General features: G+C 36.4%; 2 protein-coding genes across 2 annotated transcripts; one reads left to right on the plus strand and one right to left on the minus strand.

Moving 5' to 3' along the window:
• Nucleotides 1–10920: 10920 nt before the first annotated feature.
• Nucleotides 10921–14522, plus strand: LOC147862957 (pentatricopeptide repeat-containing protein At3g09040, mitochondrial-like). Its single transcript, XM_087321414.1, has 2 exons — nt 10921–11031; nt 11156–14522. Exons 1-2 carry the CDS (start codon nt 11005–11007, stop codon nt 14129–14131), a joined length of 3003 nt encoding a protein of 1000 aa, XP_087177540.1. The 5' UTR covers nt 10921–11004; the 3' UTR covers nt 14132–14522.
• A 2386-nt stretch (nt 14523–16908) lies between these two features.
• On the minus strand, nt 16909–19914 carry LOC147862958 (small ribosomal subunit protein eS12-like). Its single transcript, XM_087321614.1, has 4 exons — nt 19773–19914; nt 18082–18382; nt 17325–17390; nt 16909–17223 (listed from the first exon to the last, which is right to left on the minus strand). Exons 1-4 carry the CDS (start codon nt 19781–19783, stop codon nt 17164–17166), a joined length of 438 nt encoding a protein of 145 aa, XP_087177740.1. The 5' UTR covers nt 19784–19914; the 3' UTR covers nt 16909–17163.
• Between the last annotated feature and the right edge of the window lie 2021 nt (nt 19915–21935).

Genomic DNA, 21935 nt, shown 5'->3' on the forward strand with positions numbered 1-21935 from the left:
GAAGATGAAGATGAAGATGAAGATGAAGAAGAGGATCGATTATACTGTGCGAGGAAACCCTAATCAGGAACGGATACTGTACACATAAAATGGTAGCTTTCTGTTCATCCCCAACCCCCCCATGGCTAGAGAGAGAGAGATAGAGAGAGAAAGAGAAGATTTAGAGTGCTGAGTCAGCCCCCCCGTGCCTCCCGCCACGTGGCACCCTCCCATTGGACTTGGCTTCTTGAATTTCATTGTATTTATTTATTTTAGCCTTCCCTCTTTTCTCTTCTTTTTCTTTTTTTCTTTTTTTCTTTTTTTCTTTTTTCTTTCGTAAATTTGTTTTATTTCGTGCTCCATTATCCATTTATTTATTTATTTGTCCCAGCAAATCACACTAAATTCAAAAATAATCCTTTCATTTGGAGTTGTATCCATAAGAGTCTCTTTTTTTTTTTGTATATTTGTAAAACCCACGATAAAGTTTGGCCTCTAATGATGATATTTTGGGCTTTATTTCTTCTTTATGGATTATGTACCGCCCTTGTGGGGGCCCTTGTGAAGAAATGGGCGCCCGGCCATGCCTTGGGGAAAGAGAGACAGAGACCGAGACAGAGACAGAAAGAAAATATAAATGAAACATCAGTGGCACCCTTCCGAAGTTTATAAATTGCCCGTGGCCTTTTACATTTTGTTATTTCCGTCTTTGTTTTCCTCGATCCGGTCTCCGACTACGCATCCTGATTTATATTAATAACGTGTTGATCCTTTTCGTCTTCGTAATGCAACCGCTTTCGCCTATTTGTTTAATTATATTTTATTGAATTCTTTTCTTGTGGGGCCAGCAGATGGTTGAGCCCTGTTGGTGCTTTCGGTCCCTACTTGTGGTATTTTCATTCCGTACGCTTTGATCTTGCTCTTTATATTTCAATTATTAAAAGCGAGGCATTACATTGTGCTTTCAATAGTTGAAAATATCTATAGCATTACAAAAAGAGAACACCATGAGTAATGTCGATATTGCACGTTTTGCGAATGGGTATTGTCGACATTTTTCAAGCTATATCATTATGGATTTGTTGGGTGTAAATAAATAAAAAAACCCTATTATTGCAGAAAATTCATCATTTCTTTTGCATGCCATTTCAATGGAAAGTCTAGAAGGTAAATTATACTAGAGAATAATTAGAGCCAATGTGTTAGCCATTGGCAATTGAGAGTGGAAGTCAATTGCAATAAATATCCATGATAAAGTAATAAGTAGGCAACCTTGTGGGCCTCATAGTGTTGCTTTGACACAACACGATCATTTAAGGAACAACTAATTCATTAGGTTGCTTCAGATTGGAATGTTGTCAGTCAACAACAAAATTTGTTCCTTGAACCATGGATGCACGCAATTACTTGACAAACTATTGCATCATGGACACAAATTATGATGGATGCTTTGAAATATGCAATTGCTTGTTTGCAACTAGAAAAAGGTTACTCCATCATGATAATAAATGATGAACTCATTTGGGATTAATTACTACAATATTGTTAAGAGTTAAAAGTGATGATTTTGTAGTGAGTTTGGTCCTATAACTTTGGAAGAAGGGTGTGCCTTCTCATAGAGGAGGTCATCATGACCAAGCCTAAGTGATCAATTACCAAAAACATGGGATTCCATGGAGTCAAGGTGTGTAGTTTGAGATTTGATTCTCCTCCCCATACTTTGGAACTCATGGTTCCATGCTCTACTTCACTCCCCAATTGGATTCTTTTTACATTTCCTTCACGTTACTACTTCGTTGTCGATCACTTATGACTCACGAGTATTGAACCTTGCATTAGGTGTTCACTAAACAACCTATTCTTTAGAAAGAGATAGAATATCATTAGGAGAAGTTAGCGACTTGGATTCTTCTATACTAAACATGAGACATCGCAAACATTGAATTGCACTTGAAATCACTTGAAATCATGAATGTATTTGTATATGCGTAGTCTCAAGGTAATGGTATCATTTTATACCTTGGGATTATGGAATAATATTGTGTGTAAACCCTAACAAAAATATTGCAATGAACTTGATGTCAAAGCCACACAATGGGTTGAGACTTTATCCAAAGAAATTAGAAGATTTATTCAATTCAACATCACATTTACATGATTCGGTGTGGGGAAATCAACATGGAAATGTGGACATACAAGTAGTAATTCATTAGAAGGGGATTTTGGAATGTTATAAATGAACAAGTATGTACTAAGCATGCAAGAAGTTTGTACATAGTCATCAATCATATTCAAAATACCATAGCCTCAACAATTTGTGGATAGGATTACAATTGCTTGCGTATTGGCTCTCTTGATGAAAGCTTACTTTCAACCTTTGATATATTTTATTATTGGTATTGTTGAAAGGCAACAATATGTTCTCCAACTCTTAAAAGAATATCCAAAATGAACTCAAACAATAATTAGAAAGCGATATTACAATGAAATCCAACGTTAAACCAAACCAAGGGTGGAGGCAAAAGCACAACCATTACTTGATGCACTATTGTATTGACATGAATGAGTTCATGGAAATAGCCAGAGTAATAATTTACTAGAAGGGAAAGTTTGACATCCCTCTAGGATGCATAAAAGCATTGTTTTGACATATTGCTTTAATATGTCATGCATGTTTTAATATAGGACAATAATATATTTGTGGTATGTATCAAAGTTTCTAGAGCATGATATACATATGTATTCAATAACAATGCTTTCTTTCATGGTTGCATTTAAATATAGACTATGCAAGACTTAGTTGATTTTTTAAATATGGAGAGTTCAATCTGAAATTCATTAATTGTATTTTGTAATGTCATTGTTTAATATGTTTATTGATAGACCAACGTGGGTTTGTGCCTCTTTATAAAAACTCATGGAAGATGAAAAACAAAAGACTTGGCATCAATTATAACGAAGGAAGTGATGATGCTTTCTACACTATGCATGTTGAATTAAAATCTAGACTATGCCAGACTTGGTTGAGTCTAACTTTGGAATGCTCAATTACGATCATCATTAATCATGGTTTGGAATGTTTAATTTATTTATCGTTATAAAAAACAAAAGACTTGTTGTGTGTCTATTCTTCGTGCATCATTGCATTGCATGAGTTATATTAAAGGAGGCATATTCTTATCATCTAGCACCTAAACCTATTTGTTTTGAATATTAAATTGAGTCATAACAACTACTTCTAATATGCTTTTAAGGTTTTATTTCATCGATATTGCATTATCCCTCCCATGGATGCTAGTAAATATATCATCATTATCTTCCGAGCATGCATATTCTATTGACATGCCATGTTTGTATTAAAATCCAAGCCTTGGGTTTGAAATCCACCTTGTATTCTAGATTAGGATAGGATAGAACAACTTTTTGTTATGGACTCCACAATGAGGCTAAATTTTGACATGTGATACTCCTTCCTAAGGAGGGTTACAACTCTATTGTAAAGTCTATCTATGTGAAAAACAATTATGCACATATGTGCTCACCCTTCTTGGTGGGCATTTGAATATGAAAATGTAAACTTATCATGCCCATCTAACAAGTCATCATACTTTCGCCAACTACATTATGTTAAACAGTGAGACCTAAGTGATATTTACCATCCACTAGGTGTTCCTTGCGTACCCTAAGGTTTTGCTTTGCGTACATCACATATCTTCATAATTGGGCGATGATGGCACAATGTACCTTAACACCTAACTTGTGTGCGTAAATTTGAAGAAGTGCTAAGGCTCTTCAAAGCTAAGGCTCACGGGACTAGTAAGATGCACTTCTATATGTTTTGACATTTTAAACATTTGCCATTTAATATTCTAATTTTGACATTTAAACATATTGGCATCCTTACTATTAGTGCCTATAATAATCTATCCTCGATTGTCACATAGTTCATAACATCACTTGAGAGCTCCAATATATCTTTTACTCCCCATCTTTTTAACCATTTGATTATGTCAAACACCCAACCAAATGAAGAAGATTTTTCTCTTATTAGTTTTTTGTGCCTTGCAACTTAAGTTCTAGGTTTCTTTTGGTAATCTATGATATGAAATATTCTAAACCATCATGATATACTTGGATACTTATTACATCGCTAGCGCCTTTATGGGATGAACATATGTTTCTACATAGCATGACATGATAGAATGTTGAGGATTTTGCACTCCTGATTGAACCACGGGTAGCTTGGGTTGAACCCGTGATTTTATTCTCCTCTGGAAAGGACTTCTCTATCTGAGAATTGAAAGAACATGAACAAAGAACAAAGAACAAAGAACATTGTCATCCATTGGATTAAATATGAGAGTATGGAAACACTTGCATCCCTCAGAAATGTATTAAATAACTTGTAAAGAATCGATGGTGATTCTTGTGCAGCGGAATAGACTAGAGATATGTGTTATGAGTGTGTGTGTGTGTATGAGAGAGAGAAACACAAGATAGATTAGAGAGACAATAGAATACTCAAGAAGACGTATATTACAAAGGAGATTAATCGACTTAATTACAAAGTAGGAGGAGAGTGCTTTATATAGTCACTCTCTCTCTTCATTAACTACCGAAGCTCATGGGTCATGGGGAATGTGAAAACTCATTAGTTATGTGTCATAGAATATGATTCTATGACACATAGTTAATGTGTAGATAAGAGTGGTGACTTTTGACCTTTGAGTGCACACTCTCAAGGGTGTGTTCACACACAAGACTAGGTTGACCTTGATTCTCAACATAACTCTTTAGTATATGCACTATGACATTTCGGGTATAAATGTGTATAAGGCACATACCAAGGTGGAAAACATGTGTTGCTTGTTCAGTAGAAAGGCCTATTGTATGCATAATGGTTGATGATACATTGTGACGAGTGTTACGTATCTCTTATCTAATCAAATGACCGTATTAAAGTAAAAAATGATGAATAGATTGGATAGAGGAACTTGATCTTCCCGGCCAAAGTTGAGCACCCAACCTACCACTCATGTCCCATACTGGTGGATATTAGGATGAACAATACCTTGGAAAAGGTAACACAATCGTCACTGTGAAAGCCTTGTCTACACAACTAGTGTATGAAGACATCAACCTTTCAATGTAATGCACGTTATAAAAGGTTATAAAAGTAGCGAGGCCTCATATTTATACATCTTCCCAAACCCCTTGAATAGATGCATTTGTTTAAAAAGATTCTCCATCCATTGGTTATCAACATGATGATAGGGTATCCACATATCATTCCCACTATCCGATCACATTAGTCCCTTTATAGCAATAGTGAACATACCCTTCACTTACGTTTTGTAAATACTAGTAACCTACCCTCACCTATGTTATGTGTGCATGACAACAAATCATACTCGAAAATAGTTGGGTGTACCTCAAAGGTACCCAATGCTTTGTTAATGATATACCATGTCACAACGAAATGCTCGTCATAAAGCCTGCCAATAAAAATGGAAAAATAAGGTTAAGGATGTGTCCAACCACAGAAAATTAGCACATAAGGATACATGACCTATGGGATTAATTCACATCTTCTACAACTATGTATCTCAAGGATACGAGAATTTAGGCAAATGTATAGTTGCTCTTCTACGGAATGGGATGTAATTACTCAACCATTTCTCCAAATAAAAAACACATGCGTGTGCTAAAGTTTGGAGAAACATAAAGGGGAAAGTGTTAAGATTTATGGTGACTTAACACTTATGGAATTGTTTATGCATTATAAGAATGTATATGAGCAATCAAATGTTGGACAAGTAATGTGTTATGGTTCTCTTTCACATATATGTTCTCTCTTCGAGATTGACGATGTACAACCTCTTGAAAGGAATGCGATCTACAATTTTGAAGTCCGAAATGCTCAATTGGACAGGAAAGAAACCACATGTATGGATAAGTGTTATGCCATGCAATTTTAGAGGGGGGGAATGAGGGTGCATGGCACATAAACCTATCTTGATCGACCAACTTATCGAGAAAGACTTATTTTCTTGGTTCAACAAGTAGATGATGAAATTGTTAATCAAGTAATTGACATCATGACGTACATGAATGGGGAGAACTAAGCCAATGTTTTTTTATGTGTCTTCTCCCAATAGAGTAGTCTTAGTCAAAGTATCAGTTTATGATGCTACGCAATTTGTAGTACCAAACATGCATACAATTTGTATGAGACTAGTAGCTTTGATAGGCCATTTTGGTTGCGAGGAAAATTATCATATGTATAACATTACCACATCCTTGGTGCCACTGATTTTTATGATTAAAAAAATTCAAAGTGTGCCTTCACTTGGCTAGGTAACAATAGCATGCATCTGATACTAGGTAAATTTTGTTTTGGACATAGATCTGAGAGTGAAGATGAAAATCATTGAAATAGTATCAAGAATAAAAGAAACCTCCCTCTTTTTTGATAGATTTTATGGGGATCAATGCAGATATCAACATTAAAAATTGAATAATTTGTTGATTCTTTGTGCTTTTAGAATATGAGACTCCTTCATCAATAAGAGAAAGACATTGATTCAATGACATGACATGTGTCACAATTGGAGTAAAGATTGGATCAAACCTCTACATAAAGGTGGAGATGTAAAAAACGTAAACAATTGTTACATAGTCATGGTTGGCTCACTTATGGCAAAACAATTTGGATGTATAATGAAATCAAAGGTAAATGCATGGACAAGTGAGCTTTTGAAATCATCATAACACCATTGATTACCTTGTCAAAGTATCATATAAGAAAGTTGTATTGGGGTAAGGGCTTATATTGTTGTTTCATAAGCTTTAGGAAAGCTTTTGATATGCTACCTTGTGAGCATCTTTTGAGAGGCATGGAAGAGCTCTAGGTACTAAATTAATATATGGTTGCAATTTCTCTGATCTATGAAATTGTAGATTTTCTTAATAACACTATTGGTGTTAATCAATGTTGCCCACTTTCAACTACTATATTTGGGCTATGTATTGATGAAATAGAACAAATGGTTGCCAAGTTGGTAAAAGAGACAAGGTGGAAGCTTGCCAAGCAACCCCTTTTGGGGTTTTCTGCCAAAATGAGACCTAAATTTTGGGGAAGTACGCAGAGTCTATGTGTTGTCAGAATTATGAAAGCACGGCAAGAAATCAGAAAGGGATCACATGTAAGTGGAGAAATGATGCATATGCATGGATGTACATGCCAATTGTGTGGAACCCATTGATTAGAGATGTGGATGGGCTGATGATATGACAAAAAGTAGACTTCAAATGGGCCGACTTAATCAATGCCCAAGGGAATGCATTAGTGTAGTGGAAGAGGTCTCTGTCCAATGAGGTGGGCACTCAAAAGGCTAGAATATGGAGAATAAGCAGGGGCAAATGCATGCTCAAGAGAATTACAGATGCCATTGCATGTTACATGCATACCTTGGAAGAGGAAGGAATAACTACCTCTAAAATTGTGTGGATAGGACTTACAGATACTGAGAATTGTTTAATTGGCATTAAGGGAATGAAAGCAGAGTATTTCTAACTGTTAAGCGATGTATTTCTGGAGAACTCAAGGACGAACAGATGGAGCAAAGCTGGTTCAATTTGTTGGGCACAACACGAAAATTGGGAGGTAAATTATTCTAGAACAAGAACACGACAAGATTGCAGCACATAAAATTTGGATACAGGAGGGCATTAGTGAAAGGAGACTAGGTAAATTCTAGAATATGATATGGCATGAAAATTATGACCGCAAGATAATGATGTGTTTATGGCTTATTGCGCATAGAGTCTTGCCGGTAGGGACATGGGGTGAAGGCCCCAATGTAGACCCTAGATGTACTCCATGTGGATAGATAGAAAGCATTTCCCATTGTCTATGGGAATGTCGCGAGGCAACGGTTGTATGGGGAAGGACATTATGTTTGTTTGCCATGCCTCTAGTTCGTTCACCCTCAACTGGGGACATGCTTGCTGGAACTGTCTTGAGGATGATGTGGCGAAATATGATAGCACATTCAAAGCTAAGTATAGAGGGGAGAATGGCACTGTTTGGCTCATCACTAACAACATGGTGGCTACAGTTAGTGCACAGAAGCAAAAACTTGGAGATCTATGGACGTTGCTTGCACCCATTACCATATGGTGCATATGGACAACAAGGTGTACCTGGGTATTTTCAGCAAACAAACGCCCTCCAACTGAATTGATTAAGCTAATATGGCACACACTAATAACTACACTGAGAGCTCAATATGAGAGGATTGATGGTACTGATGATGCTTCAGAATTAATGAGGCTAAGTTTCAAAAAATGGTTGTGTACTACACTGATGGCCACAACAAATGGAATGGATATACGATGACAATATGTAGTACCTAGATGGTTGTTCCCCCCTCCCATTAGTTGAGTGTGGGGCGTGAAAGAGATGTCGTGTGGTATATTGAATACAAGTGATGTGTATGAAAGGATGGCTAGAGACGCATGTGAGTGTAAGATAAATAAGTGAGATCTCTTATGAAGGATAGGATAGTCTAGGCAAGGCCTACTCGAGAAAGGGATCGAGTTTGTGTATATTTTAACTAATGGAGTATATTTTTTTTGGAAAAAAAGAAGAAATTATAATTGGGAATGTAGTCATGATGCTTTTCTTGTATGCAAATACATGGTGTTTTTTGCAAATACTTTAACATATGCACAAAAGTTTATGAGGCATTGAAAGAATTTTGCAAATATACTAAGTTGAGTGTCAATCACTCTAAAATGAAAATTACACTCGTGAATAATGAAAATAAGGATAAGTTACCATCCATTATGTACAATAATGAGCCACTTGAAACTATGAAAAGCTTAAAATACCTTGGCCTTGAAGTTCCCTTAAATCATAAATGCAATGACTGTGCGCCCACCACTTTAAGGTAACAAAGAGGGCATATTATGCATTTGAGAACACTACAAAACCATGTTCTTTGCCAAACAAGGAAACTACACATATCAATACATGTTAGAGCTTATCTCATTGTCTGTAATCTAAACCATTAGTTCCATATGACTTAATTCATGCTCACTTCGATGTGAGATGGAATGGGACACATGTGATCCAAACATGTTCGAGAGTTTGAGTGTCATATTCGCTTATGCTTTCCACACATCTTTGATCAAACCTATTCCTTGCACATAGTTTTTATCAAACCTACTCCTTGCACACAATTCTCTCACAATCACGGTGTGCACTCTCAATTGGGACATTCATCAGTAAAGTTCTTGAACACTGAGAATCACTACTCATCTTCACAAATATTATGTGAAAAATGTTATATTTTTTTGTCTCATAGGTCATATTTAACCTTTAAGTACAACACTAAAACCTATCTTTCCCTCCCTCTCCCTCTATGTGAAAAATAATGTATTAATTGTGGAAATAGAGAGGGTAAGCATTCTTTAAGAGGTGCCAAATCTTTGCAAAAAGAGGTGCACGATTGTTGACACGAGAGGGTAAGCATTCTTTAAGTTTAAAGTTCAACGAGATGTCTACATTAGGTATAGTTACATGCAAGACGCCACATTATAGGCTCATAGTGGATTGAGGGTTTTTCATATGGCAAGGATGAGGTTTCATATTACTACATGTTCTTAAAGTGTTCGGAATAAGTTACAATAATGTGGATTTTACAGAATGTCCAATTCAAAGCTTGATAGAGTCTTGATTTAAAGACAATTGGGCATTTGAAGGAGGTAAGAGGTTGGTTTATAAAATGGCCAATGATGTCTATCATATATGGGATTTTCAAAGGGTTGATTAATGATGGCAGTCTTACCTTCCTTTTAAAGCGGAGGTATTTATATGGTGGGCTACCTATTGGAGATGCTTTGAGAAGAAGAAACATTGCTCTATGGCAATGTCAAGTGGCCTTTAAGAAACAATGGCGAGGGCTTCTCTTATTTTCAGATACAACTTCTGGTTTGAGGTGAAATTATGCCATACATTCTTTTTTTATTGCATAGCTCGTAGTTTTTGCTCCACTTGTTTCTTATATGATATCATTTGTTTGATCAGATGTTGGTATTAGCCTTTGTATCACAATAGAAGTGAGATGAAATGTCTCCTTGTGTTTTCTCTATGTACATTTCTCTAGTAATATACTAATAGTCTAATAGTAAGGTGTATCTTTCTTTAAAAAAAAAGAAAAAGAAACATTGTTCAAGGGATGTATTTCTTTTGCATAATTGTGGTAGAACATAGTTGGCATCTATTTTTGTTGTGTCTAGGGGCACCATATACTTGGAAGTTTATAAATGCAATGTGCTTTTCTTTGACTGGTATTTCCAAATGACATTTTCAATGGGTCTTTGCATAAGTGGGTTCAAGTGTATTACCATCCCAAGTTTACTTTGTCTTTGATTATTTGAGGTTTTGGGGGTTATAGCATAATTGGTGTATGAGGAATGAGTTTGTGTTTGGTGTAGTATTTTGAAACTACAAGTACATTCCAAGGTTGGAACAATGGTTGCATTGGCAATTTTATTTGTTGGAAAAGGCAAGTATGTTGGATGAAGAGGAATTATAATTGTATAACTTGGTTGGCCGCCATATCCGTGATTTGTGATGGCCTCTTGGCCATATAGTTCATCAGGTGTTATAATCTTGATGGGGTCATAATTTTGAGTGCTCTAATAGTGTGGTAGTTTGTGTGTGTGTGTGAAACCATTCATGAATTGTTCACAGTTCGGAAAGAGTTGATCCGGCCAATTTGAAGAGAAGTTCCCATTTCTACATACATTCATACATAAACACATACATACATACATATATGCATATATATGTATAATGTAAGTATCTGTACACGTATGTGTGTATATATATGTATACATGTATGATGTACTATGTGTGTGTATATATACATAATACATGTATGTGTGCATGCATGCATATTCATGCACTGATGTGAATCCATGGCTTAAAATGCCCTCTTTATCAAGAACCTTCTCATGGGACTCAAAGTTCTTCAGGATATGGTAAAAACTTGAGCAATCCTCTGTTTTCATTTGGCTGAAATTGTGACATCCTCTGTTCTATTGATCAAGTGTTGATTTTTTTGAAAACCCAATCGTCCTTACTGTTCTTTTGCTTTTATAACAGATCCCAATTCCTAGTTCTCCATACTCGAGAGAGCACCCACCTCTCCTCAAAGCTAAGCTTCAAGACCCTTACTCTCCTGATTCTACAAGTAAGTTTCTAAACGATGATCTTTCCAATCTGCAATTCTATGATGAGATTAAGCTTTTAAGTCTGATAAAGTTGTGCCGAAAAGAAAAGAATCTGCGGAAGGCACAAAGTATACATGCTGATTGCATTAGCAAAGATTTGATTGCAAGAAATGTGTATATTCCCACTGCTTTGATTACAACGTATGCCAAATGTGGCTCATTAGAGGAAGCACAACAAGTGTTTGAGAAGCTTCCAATTCGCGATGTTGTCTCCTGGAATGCCATGATTTCTGGATTCACACAAAATGGACTTGGTACGGAAGCATTGAGATGCTTTAAACAAATGAAAGACACTAGAATATGTCCAGATGTGTTCACTTACAGTTGCATCTTGAAAGCTTGTGGTATTGTAGGGTCTTTAGAGATTGGGGAAGATATATATTCCGAGGTGAGAGAACAAAGGTTATGTCAGAAAGATGTTATACTTGGCACTTCATTGGTGGACATGTATTTGAAATGCGGGGCATTGGATAAAGCTCGAGAAGTGTTCGAAAGCCTTCCGGTGCGAGATATTGTGGCTTGGAATTCCATGATTGCTGGATATTCCCAAAACAACCATAGTGATGAAGCATTGAAATGCTTTAGAAAAATGAAAGATGTCGGATTATGTCCGAATTCTGTTACTTATATTTGTGCTTTGAAAGCTTGTGGAATGACAAGGTCTTTAGCGACTGGGGAAGATATTGTTGCTGAAGCGAGAAAGCAAGGGTTATTGGAGAAAAATGTTATGCTTTCTAGTGCGTTGGTAGACATGTATTGCAAGTGTGGTGCATTGGGAAAAGCACGAGAACTCTTCGACCAACTTCCTATGCAAGATGTAGTGTCTTGGAATGCCTTGATTTCTGGACATGTTCAGCATGGCCTCGGTGATGAAGCATTGAAATTGTTTAGGCAAATGAAAGATGCAGGAATTTGTCCAAATTCAGTAACTTTTATCTGCATTTTGAAGGCTTGTGGTATTGTGGGTTCTCTTGAGGTTGGGGAAAATATCAATTCTGAGGTTAGAAAGCGAGAGTTATTTGGGAAGGATATCATACTTAACAATGCAATGGTGGACATGTATTCCAAGTGTGGTGCATTAGAGAAAGCACAGCAAGTCTTTGAGGAGCTTTCAGTGCGTGATGTTGTGTCTTGGAATGTCTTGATTGCTGGATATGCTCAAAATGGATGCGGTGATGAAGCAATAAGATGCTTCAAAAAAATGAAAGATATGGGATTCTGTCCTGATGCAATAACTTATGTCTCCGTTTTGAAAGCTTGTGGCATTGTGGGGTCTGTAGAGATTGGAGAAGATATCGATGCTGAGGTCAGAAAGGAAGGATTATTGTACAAAGATGTATTGCTTGGCACTGCAATTGTGGATATGTACTCCAAGTGTGGTGCACTTGACAAAGCACGAGAAGTGTTTGAGAAGCTTCCAGTGCGTGATATTGTGACTTGGAATGCCTTGATTGCTGGGTATGCCCAAAATGGGTTTGGTGATAAAGTGTTGGAATGCTTTAAGCAAATGAAACATGCTGGAGTGTGTGCAAATTCGGTTACTTATATTTGCATTCTGAAAGCTTGTGGCATCGTGGGGTCACTCAAGATTGGGGAAGATATTTATGCTGAGGTCAAGATGCAAGGGTTATTGGAGAAAGATATCATGATTGGGAATGCATTTGTGGATATGTATTCCAAGTGTGGTATGTTAGAGAAGGCACAAAAAGTGTTTGAAGAGCTCTTAGTACGGGATGTAGTGTCTTGGAATGCTCTGATTTCTGGATATGCCCAGAATGGACTTGGTGATGAAGCATTGAAATGTTTTAAACGAATGAAGGATGCAAGGGTGTGTCCAAATTCAATAACTTATGTTTCCATTTTGAAGGCTTGTGGCATTGTGGGATCACTAGATATTGGGGAAGAAATAGAGACTGAGATCAGAAAGCAAGGGTTATTGGCAAAAGACCTCATTCTTACCAATGGTTTGGTGGACATGTATTCCAAATGTGGTATGTTGAAGAAAGCACAGGAAATTTTTGAGGAGCTTCCACTGCGTGATATTGTGTCTTGGAATGTTATCATTTCTGGATATGTTCAAAATGGACTCGGTGATGAGGCATTGAAATGCTTCATAGAAATGAAAGGTGCAGGAGTATGCCCAAATGTGGCAACTTTTGTTTCCATTTTGAAAGCTTGTGGCATTGTGGGGTCTCTGGAGATTGGAGAAGATATAGATGCCAATGTCAGAAAGCAAGGGTTATTGCACAAAGATATATTTCTTGACACTGCATTTGTGGATATGTATTCGAAGTGTGGGGCACTAAATAAAGCAAAGGAAGTGTTTGATGAGCTTCATGTGCGGGATATCGCAACTTGGAATGCTCTTATTGCTGGATATGGCCATTTAGGTCAAGCTAATTTTGCTTTGGATCTCTATATCAGAATGAAGGATGAAGCAGTTGTGCCGAATTTCATCACATTCATTGTTTTGCTCAATGCATGTAGTCACGCGGGTCTTTTGAAGGAGGGAGAAAAGCTGTTTGATGAAATGTGTGCTCTTTATTCTCTACCTCTAACACTAGAACACTACACATGTATGATCGATCTATTTGGCCGAGCTGGATGCTTTGATAAAGTGAAAGGTTTGCTTTACAAAGTTCCTGATTCTGCCCATCTTCCATTATTCCAGAGTGTATTGGGTTCTTGTAGGAAATGGAAGAATGTGAAGTTTGGAAAATGGGCATTTGACCAAATAGTAGAGTTAGATGGAACATGTGCTGCAGCTTATGTCTTGATTGGGAATATATATGCTACAGCTTCAATGCAAACAGAGGCAGATAGAACTGAGGCTTATTCATATTTATGATAAGATTTTGCCATTTCAACAGGTTCATACATCTAGCTCATCTAGATTGACAAGCTTTTTGGTTCCATGAGTATATAAGTTTTACTAAACAAAGGCCAAGGTAGGTAAAATCTGTCAAAGAAGACATTGCTATCATGTCGAGAAGATTCAAGAGGTTATGTCCATGCATGCTTACACACCATTTATACATGCTGCATGCATGTACATACATGATATACATAATGCTGTCTGTATATACTACCGTGCAATGCATACATACCATGTATTGAAACATGCATGCATACTCACCTAGATTGACAAGCTTTTTGGTTCCATGAGAATATAAGTTTTACTAAACAAAGGCCTAGATATGTAAAATCCATCAAAGAAGACATTGCTATCATGTCGAGAAGATTCAAGAGGTTGTGTCCATGCATGCCTACACACCATTTATACATGCTGCATGCATGCACATATATGATATACTTATGCGTACTGCTGTATATATGTACTGTGCAATGCATACATACCATGTATGGAAACGTGCATGCATACCATGTATACTGCGTTCCCAGACATGTATGTGCACATGTACTGATAATGGATACATGTATGTACATAGACATGTATACCATGCATAGGCATGCATACCATGTATACTGCATTTCAAGGCATGCATGTGCACAAGTACTGATAATGTATATATATGTGCATGCATGGGACATATGTACCGTGCATAGGTATACATATATAGATGTGTACATATACATGCATGCATGGATGTCTGTCTACATACACCATATATGCATACAAGTTTATGTGTTACTACTACCACCACAGTGCGAATACAACTAATATAATAGGATACTTACGAGAAACAAAATTAAGAGGTGATGATTTAGGTTACATGTAACTCAGTCAGGTTTTATAGTGTTAAAAACATGTGGAAACCATCAAATATTTACTAAATAGGTGTATATATGGACAAAACAAATGATGAAAGAATTATTTCTAACGTGTTTTGTAGGTTAGTTTTGTAGGTTAGTAGGTGTTCTAGTTTGATTAGCAAGAACAAAGTATGGAGATGTATGCAACAACATTGAAATGTGCAGATAGGATAAAGACAACACAAATTTCAAGTGTTATTTGTAATGTAGAGTATCAACATGACCAATTGCAAATCAAATGTGTCGTCGATGGCATTAATAGCAAGACAAGTAGTGTTCGAATGTGGCAACATATAAATGACCACAAATTTCATCAAAGGTGCAAATCTCCATCAAATCAAATACCCTTAAGCAAGGGCTTCTTAGTTTCCATTGATCTCCCCATATTGAACATATCATGGGAGAGAGCAACCCAATAGATCATCTATAAGCTTAGTGAGCCTATCTTAGCTACTCTAAAATACTCCATTAATGTAATATATATATTGAAAACAAGAGACTAGAAAAAAATGATCCAAGTGTTACATTTTGCCATGCATATTCCATGCTATGCTTGCACAACAAACCAACTCCTTGATGACAAACATAAGACACCAATGAAAGACTAACTCTTGGATAATGAACATAAGGGCCATTTTATTATAGAATTGAGAACACTCAATAATAGTTGATATGCATGAACTTTTGCAACAATATTAACAAGACATTCATGCATAGGCTAAGGGGATGAATATTACCGTTTTCTCAAAAGAAATTTGACCATTTTTATGAAATTGTTCAATAATTTTTCTAGACATAACTATGAGAATCTTGCAAGTGGTATTCTTAGAACACTTTGGACCCTCTTTGTCGCCCATAATGGACCTATATGCATGGGTAATTCCCTACCATGAATATATACATTTATAGATGATGCATTATCTACCACGTTTATATATATGTATGGATTCTCCCCATTTTGCATAAGATGTGTATGTACAAACATGTATGATTTCCTAAGTTGTGCAAATGTATGGATCGTAACCTAACATGTGTATATGTACATCCACAAATGATTCCAAATTCCAATTAATGGAATGGATGGCCACACATGTGTATATATATACATGCAATGATGGTTCCATAACATCTGTTTGTATATTTCTTGCATCAATTCCATAACATTCATGTATATATCCATAGATAATTCCAGGACAATTGATATCAATGACCTAGTATGGATACCACATGCATAAATTACTCAATAGCATGTTTTAGAGAGCCAACATGAACTTCCATTAACCATCATGAACACTACTCCTTGCACCACGTGCCAATGGCATGAGGGAAACAATATTGATGCAAAATTTCCGCAACATCAAATTCATTTAGCATACAATTCCCAATAATCTAATTGTCTAGCGGGTAAAAATTGCTGCATGTCATGAAGATAGAGCAAAGGTTTGCTCTTGTATAGGAGTAGTTGTCCTAAGAATTATTTCATTCCATACCACTCAAATAATGTTTACTCTGCATGAGAAATCGTCCTTCCATAGCAGTCACTTGCATTCGTGCCAAAAGGAATATATAACCATATTAAAGCCAAAAGTCAAATTACTGGAAAATTGAAATTAATATTCTAGTGGTTAATTCATTCACTTTATTTATAGTAGACATCAAATTTAAGTTCTTTTCATCCAGTTACTACTATTCAGATTTATAATCACTTCTGCACGTCTTCAATAATTTGTAAGTTGAGCTTTAACACTTCATTGCCCACAATCACTTGTTAACACATAATCCTTATATATCCTTACATCTTGAAACTGATTCATGCATTAACTAAAGGTAGAAGCATGACAGTACTGATGATTCAAGAAACAATTTCACAGCAAATTACGTGCAATATCCATTAAGTAGACAAGTTTTAACACTCAATTTTTTATGCGGTCACTACACATTTGCAGGGGCATTTGATTCTAAAAGGCAATGAACTCAGGTCAAAAAAAGACAGTTCAAATTAAAAATGAGCTCTCACTGAAAGCACTAATGCTAGGACATGAAGAGCTACAAATCTACCAAAAAACAAATTACTCTTGAGAAAATGTATCCAACACAGCCTCAAAATCACTGACTTTTCAAATACTCCCGGACCACATTGAGACCCTCTGTCTCCTCGCCATAATCCTAATTTGACAAAATAAATCAAAATATGGCCAATTACAATTGCTTCATTGATATCAATTCAAAGAAATGAATTGACTTAAACGGGGAACCATGGTACATACCTTCACAACTACACAAGAGCAACCAACAACCTTCCTGGCATTCCCCTCTGAATCAATCTTGCAAAGCTGTAACAACGATATTACCAATAAGAAATATGTCAAGGTACAAATTTAGCCTGCTACAATCACATATTTGACAGTACAAAGAATAGAAGCCTCACTAAATACAAACAATAGAGAAATATTCAATACTTGGTTTTATTGAAATCTTCTGGTAGAGATTTAGCGATTTCTTTGTATTAGGCTTTAGAATGATTATGCAGATACTAATAAGCATATTAGAATTTCTGAGCTTGTAATGAAAATGCAATATATCAGGTAACTGTTTCGGGGAGTTGTAAGCAATGCTTTTAGGACTTAAATTTAGCAGCATTTGTTGCTCCTGCTTGTAATTAATTACTGCAGTTATTGTCTAGCAAGACAATCTGTAAAGCTTAACGACTTTGAAAGAAGATGACAGAGGAGTCCACCAAAAGAACACATTTATAATTATTACTATTATTATGGAAACAATTCAAAGAAGTTCATAATTACTAAACATATATTGGACGATTTTGAGAGAGCACATACATGCACTGCCCATTTACTATCTAAAAAGACTTTGGATATCAATCCTATGATTTTGGTACCAGATATAGATTGAAAGGGTTAGTAGAAGGAGTAACTGCCTTACCAATTGACTACCTACCTTTTAACAATCCAATCAAACACATAAACCTACCAAATATACATCAACAGGGTAAAGAAATGCACGTACCCCAGCCCATTCACCGAGCTTCTTGGCACTAGGAACGGAGATCAAGTTAACATTGTGCTCTGAACAAAGTGCTTGTACAAGTTTCGTGTAATCAGGCTGGTTGCAATCTTCAGCCAATACACAAAGCTGAGCTGCATGTTTTTCAATAGCCTTTGCTGCCTCATGTAGCCCTCTTGCAATACCATCATGTGCTAGAGCCTTCTTAAGCACAAGTTGTAGCCCAGTTAGGATATCCATTGGCTCTCCGAGTGCAGGTGTTGATGATGTGGCCGCAGCAGCCTCAGCAAGAACATCTTCTCCTCTATAATATAAAGAAAGGAATTTATCATAAAATTATCTTCAGTATTGAATCCCCTCTGCCATGCAAAAGTCAAAGAATCATTTGTACAGGCACACTATCTCACACTGTTTCTGCAAAATTTCCAACATTCACAAGAAAACTGTGCCCATCTTTTAAACTCACATATAGCATATGTGATTATATTTCAATCATAATGATGAATAACCAAATTTTATGGAAAGATAATTATATACGTAACCACTAGAGAAACTGAAACCGTTATTATCGCATGTGTCAGTGAAATCAAAGATAAAAGAAATGCTATACATAGAATAGGTGACCAATCTATAAAATATGCAAACATAAACCGCATCTTCAAACATCTTATACCTCATTCTTCAATTTTTTAATTTAAAAATACCATCGACACAAACATTCTGTTTCAATAGATCGTTCATATCTCTCCATTCTAAATCTGCTAACACAGCTTCTACTTCAGTGAAATATCAGAAAATCCTTTTGTTTTTTAGATTTTTCAGTCTAAAACTAGTAAAGATATTAAACCAATTCATACAATCACACATTTCAAATTCCAGATTTCCTTTTCCACTCCAAAACAACCAATACAGACTTCACTTGCACCTAATAAAAAAGCTTAAGAGTTCAAAAATATGTCTTGCTGATAGTATTAAGATATTCCTCAACTAAAGAAGATTTGTAAACACGTAACTCATTTACAATAAATATTGTGTCCAGATAGGCCAACGCAAAATTTCGCCACCAGACACTTAACATAACTTTCCCACTTAAACTTTCTCATTAACAATTTCAATTCCGTATATTGTAGAATACTTTATCGGTGAGGTTCCAGAAAAGAATTAAAAAACATATTTTTACATATTTTGACAATATTTCACAGGAAATGGGAAAAGCGATTTCACATATGTTTGATTAATAAGTTCTATATAATTTCCCATACCGATTCTACTTTCAGGCGTCCAGAATTCATATCTAGGAACGTGAAACAACATTAGATTTATCACAGAGACTTTTCTCTGCATCAGAGCTACAGAACAGGCTTCCAATGCCCAAATCTAAGTCACTGAACATACAACATAAACTAAATTTCCTATAGATCACAAAATCTGAATCATCCTTTGGCATACCTATATAAGATATATGTACCAAACATATACCTACATACACATACATATAGACATGTATAGAGGCTACAGTATCAGTCAATCCAAAACTGTAAAGGCAAATGCTAGCAAAAACCAAAACTTTCTTCTTCTTCCTTAGACGACACACCGTGACAGTGTTTTTTTCTTCCTCTTTTTAGGTAAAGAGAAGAAGAGGAAGGAGCAGGAGTAGCAAAACAAAGGCGAACACGAACAAGAAGAGGACTTACCCTTCAGCCATAGCTTCCTTTCTGTGCGGAGGAGAAATGGGAAGGATGGGATCGAAGAAGAAGAAGAAGAAGAAGAAGAAAAGAGCTGCAGTACTCTCAAATTATTTCTAGGGTTTGGCAAAACTGTCCATGGCAGTATATATATGAAGTGCTCTTAGGTTTTCTAAATTACAAAGCCTACCCTTCCCTTCTCTGTCCCCACACAATTCCGTTCTCTTTCTTGCTTGTAGAACCAAAACCACACCTTCCTTGTCCAAAACTCTCGGGGTAGTAATCCGTCTTCAGATGCTCTTTCTTCTGTTGAATAGAGGCAGAATCACCAGACTACCCCCCCCCCCCCCCCCCAAGTTCTCGTGTAATAATTCCAATTTCCCAGAACATGTGTACTTTGAAGAATATCGCTTTGGTGAGTCACCTGCTCTGGCTCGTTGGTTTACATCATTGTATTTTAAAGTCGAACAATACTACTTTGGTGAGTCACTTGCTCTGGCTCGTTGGTTTACACCATTGTATTAAAAGTCGTCGATTTTGAGAGAACCCGGGTTCAAACCTCGGCATGGGGCTAGGCCTCATCTTATTGATTGCAATCGGCCTGGCCTCCCTTGGACATTAAAAAGATGTCGTTCTTTTCTACCTTTACTAAGAAAGAACCTAGGGGGTAGTGTACTTAACAATCTCAAGTTATGAATGGGCACTTCACTATGACTTTTTTATTTATTTATGTTTTGGCTACCTTTATGAAGAAAGAACATTGGGGGGGCGTTATTGTCAATAATTAGCAAGTTATGGATGGGCACATCACTATGACTTGTTGACATCGTAGGGGTAATCGTCATAATAAATAGGAAACAATTTATAGTAGATCTAGATGGTATTTTGGTAGATGTCCCCATTTTTAATTACTTGAATAATACATGCAATGTTGATTCTCTTACTAGCACTCTTTGCTACTATCTTAAATCATCTACACCACAATAAATTGTCCTTAGACATTTTCCTTGTTAGATTTGCCCCCATGTTGTCGATCTAAACTAGACAATAAATGTGCTTCTTATCTGAAGTCGGGTGGACCAAGTGTTAGGATGTTATGATCTCCCACAAATAAAATTCCCTTGACATGTGCAACAGAATTGTAATTGTCATTAGCTATGTATATGGAACCTTGTTCTCAGAAAACCATAGCACTTTTAGGAAGTATGAAGGAAAGTAAGCTCTTTCCCTCACCGGAATATGTTTGAGTCTTACTAACTACAGAAATTAAGGTGTTGACAACCAACACTCATGTACTTTGTTTCAATGGTCTATTCCCAATTAGATTCCCTAACATTGTGGATTCATAATTCTAGATGAAACCTAGCTAGATGTGGTGGCATGTGAGCATTGGGGACCCACCAACCCAAATGGAGATCATGACCACTCCCCAATGCACCTAGCTTATAGACCTTGCACACAAAATTCATGATGTTGAGCTCATTAGGGAAAGACCATCCTTTACCTCCCTAAACCTAGATATATATGTGGAACCTTCCTTTGCGAAAGTTCTTTGACGGTCTTGTCCAACATGGAACTTTCAATGCTTTTTTTGTATATGCCCTTACCTCCTTTCATTCTTAACATGTTCACTTAGTGCTCTACGTATCCTAGCATTATTTCACAATAAACAATGCAAGCATCAACTTGATCTACTTGTATCATTTGCTCATTGGTTGATAACATCTCACACCACATCACACCTAGCTATTAATGCAAAGAGTCACCTATATATTCTAATAATATTGAGAACTCTATCCACATTTGCCAAAAACTTATACATGGCCCCTTACCTCTTTTTGTTATGGCAATGGCTATGGATGGCCATTCATCCAACATTGTTTAGCAATCATTGATGTTGAACCTCACGTTGTTCTCACCTACTCTCATTCATGCACCATGTCCTCAACTCCTTATATTTCTTATGATGCTCATTGAATATATGTTTTGATGCATCTGATATTTTTGAATGAGCCTTAGAAGCCTTTAAATGGACATTTTCATGCTCTTTGGGGTCCCTTACTTCTTGTTGAGCTCAAATACTTGTAAACAACCATTTATATAAAAGCAAGTTTGACAGTCATGTTCATCTACATTAGATTTGTGAAAAGGCTAGTAATGCATGAGTTATAT

This window comes from Azolla caroliniana, unplaced genomic scaffold (assembly GCF_043228905.1).
Source record: "Azolla caroliniana isolate FFs.n. ecotype wild unplaced genomic scaffold, voAzoCaro1.0.p SCAF_6, whole genome shotgun sequence".
Taxonomy (NCBI): Eukaryota; Viridiplantae; Streptophyta; class Polypodiopsida; order Salviniales; family Salviniaceae; genus Azolla; species Azolla caroliniana.